This window comes from Corvus brachyrhynchos, unplaced genomic scaffold, assembly GCF_000691975.1.
Source record: "Corvus brachyrhynchos isolate BGI_N302 unplaced genomic scaffold, ASM69197v1 scaffold395, whole genome shotgun sequence".
NCBI lineage: Eukaryota > Metazoa > Chordata > Aves > Passeriformes > Corvidae > Corvus > Corvus brachyrhynchos.
This window is the reverse complement of record NW_008238340.1, coordinates 704,247-713,532: the sequence shown is the minus strand read 5'-3', so window position 1 is coordinate 713,532 and position 9,286 is coordinate 704,247. Positions and strand designations below refer to the sequence as shown.

Genomic DNA, 9,286 nt, shown 5'->3' with positions numbered 1-9,286 from the left:
CTAACATCTTTTGCTTTTCTAAGAACAGAGATGGCATGGACCCAGAAAGCACTATGAAACAGGTAGCATTAGAGCTCAAGAGACAAGAATCAGAAATAAGAAAAAAGAGAATAGAACAAGAGACACTATTGGCATTAAGCAAACAATACGACCTACTAGAAAAGCTGTATAATAATTGGGAATGGCCAACCCCTAACACTAACTTGTTCATAGACTTAATGCAAGAAATCACTACTGAGTTAGGTTTATCCAACTGTTGGATATATGGGGGGCTGAAATCAGCAAAAAAAATGGCCTTGGAAGGGTGAAGGCTTAGCTCCAGAACAACTTCTAAAAAGAGATAGAAATCAGTTCTCAATGACTACACAGAGGCCTGAAGGTTAGATTCTAGACCAACGAGTAATAGGAATAATTTGCATCAGCAGGGAAAAAAGTGAATATACTGAGGTTGTGAGATACACCCCATGTATATCCACCCTAGCAATATATATATATATTCAAATAACAAAAGTAAAATCTGGCAACCAGAACCCCCTGCAAGATATTGGAGTCAAAAAAAAAAAAAGAAAAGAAAATTGTGATTGGAATAGTCGAGTCAACCTTTTGCTGGTACAAGCAATCTGGAGCTAACCCTTACCAATCCTTAGAAGACTTAAAAGAATATTGGAGAGACCATCAGGGACCTCGCAGCTGTAATCAAAAAGGTGGCACATGTTCCAGTCCAAAAATGGAATTCCATCTTACAAGCATCTTGGTGAAAACAATTATTTGATGGTACATGGTGGAAGAAAGCAGCATTTTTCATACTTTGTTCAGCAGCCGGGGTGACATTCATACCCTGCATGATACCATGTTTTATTAGATTAGTACACTCAGTAGTACAAGGTATGCAAATAGCTGTGATGCCCATGGACCTGAGACTAGCTGCCGAGGTTCTGATAAAGTTTGAAAAGCAGATAAAGGAGAAAAAGCTAGAGTTACAAGTAAAACTGAATAGCTATGACTAAAAAGAATTCTTTTGTTTCAATATTCATACCTTTATATTTGTAGTAAATATTTGATGATAGTATTTCTATTTTTTTGTAGTAACAAAAAGTAGCACGAATTAATGTTTCCATATAAAAAGGGGGGGGGGAAGGGTTATTCATGCTATTATGTATAAAACTGGAATGTAATCAGACCCTACAGAGACCGAGTTTCAAAATCCCTGCACCAGCCTGGTTGAGAGGAAAAATTTCACAACACTAAAAGTATTTCTTTCACAATAAGTGAGGATTCCACCTAGGTGGGATTGGATCTTATCACAACTGCCCAGGAACCAGAGATGGCCCATCCATCACCAGAAATAGCCCACTCATCACCCGGGATGGCCAATTCATCAGACCCAGGAAAGGCTTTGTGCAGCCCAACCCCGGGACAAGAAAACTTCATGAATACGAGAAGAATAGAATTAATTTGGACTCTGCCCAAAAACTGTATAAGAAGGGACCAGCCAAAGCAGCATGCGTGAACTTGGGAGGTCTCATGTGATAGAGATCAGATCTATGTGTGTTCACCCAGCTCCGACCCCGGGCTCGGAGCTGCTTTTCTCGATCGTGGCTTTTGAAACCGATATTTCGGTCGCATAATAAATGTCATTTCTTTATTAATTTTGATTGAGCAATTTTGTTTATATTAGCAGGAACCTTGGAGCAGCAGCTGGAGCGGCAGGGCAGGCTCGCCCAGGGCAGCAAGCAAGAGGTGGCAGAAACTTTGCAGTTGTAGCTGGAACCGCGGGGTGTCCCGGCAGGGCAGGGGTGCAGAGCTACAGTGTAGGGGAAAACCAGGAGCAGAGGCAGAAAAACGGTGGGGGCTGGGCAGCATTAGCCCGGCTCTTGAACACGGCAGAGAGAGACCGCCTGGGAGGGGAAAGAGGCTCAGGGATCCTGGGCTTTCCCCTGAGGCACCCTAGCAGATGTTGAAGGGTCCTTTGTTTGGTGAGGTAGGATGTTAATAAGGCCCCAGTGCAACAGCCACTCTTACAGCAGAGCTCCACTCATGGTAGAAGACAGCAGAATAGAGAACCATGCAGTGGTGGTGAATTCTTCCAAGGAGGAGCTAGCAACTGCCTCAGCCCCTTTTTTCCCAGCCCAATTCTCGAGGTATCTCTGCCCCTGTGAGAGAAACCCTCAGATAAGGAGTGCAGGAGGCCGAATGCCCTCCTCCCCTGAGCTTGGCAACTTCTTTTGTCTTTCTTAAGTATCCGGGCGTTATTGTCCCCTAGCAACACAAAGCGGAGAAAATTCCCTGAGAGAAAGAAAGAAAAGTAAGAACCCTAAACCGCAACATACAGTTATACATTCACCTCAGAATGGTGTCATTAAAACATTTATACTGACATTTCTGGCAGTACTTAAGTTCATTTCTGAGAAAAGAGCTTTACACTTTTGTTATGCCATTTTATTTTGTATTGGTTTACTTGATCGTTCATCTCTTGTTGTAAATAGTTTAAGACTAACCCGAACTTTGATTTTTTTTTTTTTTTCCTCAGTCTCCTTTCTCTGTGATGGCACTTGACACTGTCCCGCAAAGGAAGAGTCCTTCCTGCCTCAGGCAGTGCAGGCCTACCCTTTGTAAAGGAACCGATATTACTTTAGATTCCCATATATCTATTATCTATATATAAAATGTATATGCATGATTTTTTAAATAGATGTTGTTTTCCTTAACCAATACTTGTTATAGTATCTGTAGTTCCAGGCCTGCCCTTTCCCTCTCTTCCTCTCCTTTTCTTCCCCTTCTGTAATTTCTGTCTATGTTCACATTTTTCCTGCTACATTCAGTTCTCTTTAAGCTTGTCTCAAATTCAGCTCTCACCAGATACAGGCTTTCCTAAGTCATTGACCACACTCTTTATACACTGACCCTGTAGATTCACACCCTGTTACCTACCCCAGGCTGTTTTCAAACGTGGTTTGTGTTCTAATAGTACCAGAACTTTACTGAACCAGACCACATTGCAGACCCCTTGCTATAAGGATGAGATCTTTAATGGCTACAAGAGAAAATTAAAGAGGTGGTAGAAGAAAGAAATGTAAATTCACCTGATTTTGCCTCTCCTAAGAGAAAATTAAGCAAAGGCCATCATGCAATCAACTTACTGGGTAAAAAGAAGGCAGATGCAGTGCAGAAATTTAAGGTGATGATTTAAGAAAAGGAAAATTGAGGATTTTTAAGAAGAACTTTGTAAGTAAAAAGAGATAGGAATCAGGAAAAGAAAGCAAGAAATAGAATTTTACATCAGTCTTAGAAAATTTACTATCTTTTCCAGGCCTTTAGTTCCAGAGCGGAATCCTACCACCCTGCCAAAAAGCGCCAAGAACACTGTTCCATGGAATCCCTCTTGCAGATGGCACCAGGTCACTTTTATACCGTGGTCCTCTAATCGTTTCTTGTACAGCAGTCCATCATCTCTAAGCACATCAAATTCACAGGTCAAAATGAAAGTCTCGGGGAGCCGAGCAATAACACTGTCTTCAGCCAACAGTGGTGAAAAAACAGGGTCAAACATGGACTTGACCACTTCACAGATTTGTTTTGAGGGTGGATATATTGGACTTGGTTTGAAACCTCTTGTTTTAAACTCCAGAGGAATGTAGTCAGGACTCACCCATTTCTGATATTTCAGTCTCTGATCTTCTGAAACATGACAACCTTTAAATAATTCTTCGAGGCAGAAGTCTTCATTAACATACTTCAAGCCAAGAACAAGGGTTCGTTCCTTTAGCAAAATGGGGACTTTCTCGTTCTGCTGATAAGAAGGCAAATTGAAGTCCATACACTGGAGAAAAGGATATATTAGGATTTGTGCTCTCAGCTTTGGGAGATCTCTTCTGTTCACCAGTGCTTGGGCAACAGCAGCAGTGAGTGTCCCTCCACTGCTGTCTCCACAGACGACAATGCGGGAAGGGTCAACTCCATGGTCTTGTGCAGTCCTCAGAAAGTGGATGGTAGCAGTGAGACAGTCCTCAAACTGGGCTGGGAATGGGTGCTCAGGAGCTAAACGATACCTAAATAGGGGTGAAAGTATTTTAGCACAGTCATTTCTAGTGAATGGGCCCAGTGGAATCTTGTAGTTCATTTATTTCTCTCAAAAGACAGGAAAATACTCTGAGATTATAATTGCAGTAACATAATTGATCCAAATTAGTGCTTTTGATGTATTATTTGCTACTGTTAATGTTTGGGAGAGTCAGTATGCTGTTCTTCCTTCGCAAAATACTTCTTTACATATCTTGTAAGTGACTGAAAGCACCTGAGAGTTGGTTTAGAATTAGCTGGCAAGGCAGGTGTGACAATCAGTTATCACTAATTCCAGTTAGAAAATGAAGTGAACATTTAACAACAAATTGTTAGAGAATATCAGCATAGAAAATTGATAATGAAAATCTGAAAGGTTTTCAGTGTTCTGGAAGCTGAATTCTTTAAGCAGAATCAATGAGTTACTGGTTCTTCAAGTATTTTACGATGTAAATAGCAGTTAGTGCAATTGTAATCAACTCCTTAGACACCAACTCTTTTCCTGAACTTTTTGTTTCTTTTAAAAAAGCATTACAACTCATCAGAGAAATATTTTTAATGGTCATCTGAGGCTGACTGCAAGTTAGATGTGGATTTCCTGCCTCCACTTCTTCATGGAAATGCATCATGCCTCCAAGTATAACTTACTGAAGAATTTAAGACAATAGAGTCAAGTGTATAGATTTTGAGGGTGGATATGTCACACTTGGTTTGTAACCTCTTGTTTTAAACTCATGAGGTTCTTATATTTTTCAGAACTTCCAAAATGAGTATTTGGGGGTGTGGGCAACTGTGCTTTCAAGAGAAACAGTTACACTTCAGGCTTTCAGCCTAAGGGGGTTTGAATATGGCTCTAGAAAACAAAAACATCCTCACGTCTTAGTGGTAGCTACAAATTATAAAATTACTGTAATGGATTTCATTTGGAAATAAGCAATTGGAGATTAGTTGACTATTTCCTCCCAAGATGAATTACTGCTGGCAAAAGGCACGGGACCATTAAATATAGGTACTTTACAAGGAGCTTGGCTGCAGTAAAGGCTTGCAAACCCAGGGTCAGAGTGTCTGGGCTGGCTCCACTTACCCAACACACACCACCACTGAATTGGTCTTCCTGCAGAAATAGCGGCATGTTCTTTCATAGGCCCCTGTAAAACAAAATAGTTCAATGGAATTATAACTTGCTTTAAAAATAAATTGAATGAAAATACTCTGAAATTCTTATCTCTGTTGCATGGCTAATGCAATATGTATAGCATGTGGCATGGGCTGATCTGGGCATTGCTCACCATTTCCTTACACCTGTAAGAATCTTCCAGCCTGTAGGAAACCCAGAATTTAAACCAATGCATGGTTTTGGTCCCCTCCTTGAAAAGTTATAGCCTAAAAGTTATAGCACCACTGCTGCCACTTCTGAAGTGGTTTTGAAGGGGAGAAGTTGTTTACAAAAAACAACAAAAAATCTGCTAAATCCAGTACAAGAATTTTTCTTGTGCATGAGGCATCATCTGACCTCTTTCCAATTCAAATTCCAAAATGTGTTTTGTCGTTGTTTTTCCATTGTAAAGACACACAGCACAATACACATATACAAGCTTGTACACACGTGTGAACAAAAATTGGGTGCTTTAAATAAGAAATAAAATGCTAATGAGATTTTCAACTTTCCTCATAAGCATGAGGAGGAAGGAAGAAAACAGGTATTAAAAATGATCAGAGAATATTCTAGATACATAGCCTATGTAAAGACAATTTAACATGATGCATACTGCATGTAAATAAATTGATTCTGCTGTCCTGAAATTATTTTTTTTTTATTTGTAATGCTTAATCTACTAACTCTTCTCATAATTTAAGATATATTGTATCAGGTCAGAAACTCTGTGGTGTGTGTTTGTGGAGTCTCCCTCACTGGGAATATTCCGGAGCTCTCTGGACACAATCCTGTGCCCTGCGCTCTGGGATGGCCCTGCTGGAGCAGGGAGGTGGGACCAGATGACCTGCTGTGGTCCCTTCCAGCCTGACCCTTTCTGGATGCTGTGTGTAGCTATAGCTCGTATTGTTTATATTACTTACGGATACTTCCCAACCAGCCAACTCCTCCATGGAAATAAAGGATTCCCCGTCTTTGGCTATTGTTTGATGTTTTTGGCTGGTAAATTCTCACTTTAACCCTTTCAAACCTTAAGTCTTTGATAAGAAGACGTTTATCTTTAAATGGTGGTATTGTCTCCATTATAATCCTGAGGAGATGGACCTCTGAGATGATACCTACTTTGTCCAAAAATGTTGCCTGGTGATAAAAGAAACCACAAATTAGTGCAAATTTCTATCTAATCTGGAGATTGATAATGAAAAAAATTTAAAACTCCATGGCCAATTCAGTAGGAAAACAATCAAACTCCTAATAGTAGATAAAAGGTATCAAATACTTCACCTGGTCAGTTGTTTCAGTGCCTGAACAAAATAAGGAGAGAGTACTTACAGTATTTTAAACTTCAGCTTTGGATGAAGAAATGTATCCAATACTTTTGTTTCCCAAACTCACACTGCTTTTAAACTTGCAGAAAAAAAAATCCATAGCATCTACCACAGCTGTCCTCCTGACCAAGAATAGCTTTGAACCCTGGCTTGATCTTCTCACAGCTCACTGATTCTTACTTAAACACTTGGGCTAAGGTTCTTATGTCACTCTGTGCTTGTCTACTCCATCACATCCACATGACTTTAAGCTGTTTCACTTGTAGCCTAGTCTAGTCTATTCCTGCTCAAGGTGAAAAACATGAGGCAGTATCACTGTATTTCCACTATATTGGATTCAATTTTGCACTACTTCCGCAGCAGACTTCTCTAATGAGTAATGTAATTTGTTGTGCTGCCATTATTCATGGATATGCATTTCAAGGAGAATTGTACATACAAAGGATCTTAAAAACCTGCCCTTGTGGCTTTCACCTCATATTTCACAGACCTCATGTAGCTCAGCAACATGGTCCTGTTAAATTTGGTGTAGGTATCCTATTTTAGGCCATCTGAAGAGCTGATCCCATACACAGGAAGGATTGTCTTGTGGCAAAGTTTTAGTCTCATACCAATTCTTTCTACAGAACTCCTGGTCTGTGTCAGTGGGAAAATAGCTTTACTTCTTTATTCTTCAGTTTCTCTCTGGTACTTTCTTTCCTCACACTAATACTTTTGTAACAGTAAAGGTTAAGCCTGCATTTAGCTATATTTGTATGGAATATGAAGATCATCTTTGTCTTGAAATTACTAAAAGGAGTCCTAGGAGACCTTACCAAACACCGTGTTTGGTCTTGCCTTTTATCCCAGCTGAAGACTGGAAATACTAGTAAATTTTAATTTTCCATGCAGTTTTGACATCATGGATATCAGCCCTTGAAAGGATTTGGCGTAAGTAATTTGCCTAACGGCCACAGCAAGAGTTGCTACATGACTTACACTCTACTTGCATTTAAACTTTGGTTTAACCCTCCATTAATGTCCTTTTCTCTCTGCTCCTTTCAGGCGGTGTGGAACTGTGCTTGTGCTTGGCCTCTCACTGGCCAGCAGAAAGGATACAAAATTGTACGATCAGAAGTAAAAACTACGTAGATCACCAGTAAATTTCTAAATTCTGCAGTTTCACTTTTAACAAATGAATTACACAAAGATAAAACTTTGATGGATAAAGAGTAATCACAGTGTTTAGAAAATGTGGATGTTTATACACGGTATAATACTTGTAAGAAAACTAACTTTGACTTCAATTACTATCCTATTTTATTGGTTTGCTATCAAAGCAGTGTTGAGGCCTGGGTGTGGCACCAGAGAGTGGTGAGTCACCTTCTTGGGAGCTCACTGACTTCAAAGAAAACTTATTAAGCAATGGGTCAGGAAAAGAAAGGAAGAATTAACAACACTAAAACATAGAATTGAAGTGAAATGTAATGCACAACCCAGAGAGACTGAACAGTTTTTTTTCACAAGTTAAACAACTAAAAGAAGCTTGGTTTAGGTATCAGAGAAGGGTTTTTAAAATGACAGGGGCAGCAGTTAATTCAGGACAGGATGATTGATGAAACAGAAAGCCAAGTGCGTGTCATGTTTTAGTTTTGAAAAGAAACAAGGATGAAAAGGGAGGAACGATCAAAAATGTGCCAAAAACAATGACGCAGAAAGTCGCTTTAGGTATTATGTGTACTGTCTCAAATAAGAAAGTTGTTTAGGTAAATTGAAAGGCAAATGAGGATGAATGTGGCAGCTGTCTTCAGATCACTCAGGAGGAGAGTGACAGGTTGTAGGAGAGAGCTGAGATCACAGACATCATTTAGCTGCTCACTCTGTAAGCAAGCACAGTGTTATACGGAGTAGAAATTCCACATACACAGGGCAGGTTACCTTCTAAGCATTCCAGCACTGCCTTGAGGCAACACGAATGAAAAGCTAAAACACAGGCTGTCAGAAAAAACTGGGAATTGCACAGTATGCCCGATTTTATTTTTCAAAAATACTGCCTTTGGTGCTGGATAGCAAACAGGGGAGTCTGTTATACCCAGCCCAGCTGAAGGAATCTGCTTACATCACCTAATCAGTCCAGTTGCATATTTGCAATTTATTTAAACATTGATTCTAATAAACATCACTCTAACAGAAACAGAATTAAAAACTCAAGCCTTTAATTAAGTTTTACTTACCAGACCAAGCCCAAAATTAATGCAGTAATGAAGAGCATAAAGCTTTTGACGCTCACTGATTCCATGAGGAATTTCTGCTTTGGGGTGTTCGTAATAGAAAGCAATTGCCACAATGCCAGTCAAAACAGTGAGAAAAATGGCCAGGAGAAGTTCCATCTTGCTGTGCTGGTAGGAACCCGAGAAGGAACCAGCTGTGGTCTCCTCCCCCTTTTTCAGACTTCAGGATTTCTAAGGTAAAGGCACAGGATTAGCTGTTCCCGTCATACGTAGCTCATAATCCAGCTTTTAAAAATGCTTATAGGAAGATGAGAACATGTGGTAACCCCACCATACAATTAGACAGTAACAACTAATTGCGGGAGAGGCTTGCATAAGTGGTTTTCACATTTCCAGGGAGCAAGGCCATGCCCATCGCAGCAGAACCGTGACTTGATGGATCATTGTAGTGTCAGCTTATGAGAAGAAAAAAACTTGTTCTGTCTCTCCCTGGTTTTGATTACAGGCAAGTCTTTATTATTTGTGAGTTCCTGCGC

At 40.0% G+C, this 9,286-nt stretch overlaps 1 protein-coding gene across 1 annotated transcript; it reads right to left on the bottom strand.

The window, feature by feature from the left end:
- Window positions 1–2,462: 2,462 nt before the first annotated feature.
- On the bottom strand, window positions 2,463–9,079 carry LOC103616155 (arylacetamide deacetylase-like 4). Its single transcript, XM_008634287.2, has 4 exons — window positions 8,754–9,079; window positions 6,136–6,352; window positions 5,144–5,207; window positions 2,463–4,049 (listed from the first exon to the last, which is right to left on the bottom strand). The coding sequence occupies exons 1-4, from the start codon at window positions 8,907–8,909 to the stop codon at window positions 3,275–3,277; spliced, it is 1,212 nt and encodes a 403-aa protein (XP_008632509.1). The 5' UTR covers window positions 8,910–9,079; the 3' UTR covers window positions 2,463–3,274.
- Between the last annotated feature and the right edge of the window lie 207 nt (window positions 9,080–9,286).

Excerpts from the sequence above, each read along its gene's own strand:
- LOC103616155 (XM_008634287.2), bottom strand. The coding sequence starts at position 8,909 with ATGGAACTTCTCCTGGCCATTTTTCTCACTGTTTTGACTGGCATTGTG. Across the intron at positions 6,353-8,753 it reads TTAATTTTGGGCTTGGTCTG|GCAACATTTTTGGACAAAGT; the intron begins GTAAGTAAAACT and ends TTTTATCACCAG. Across the intron at positions 4,050-5,143 it reads TCAGTGGTGGTGTGTGTTGG|GTATCGTTTAGCTCCTGAGC; the intron begins GTAAGTGGAGCC and ends ACCCCTATTTAG.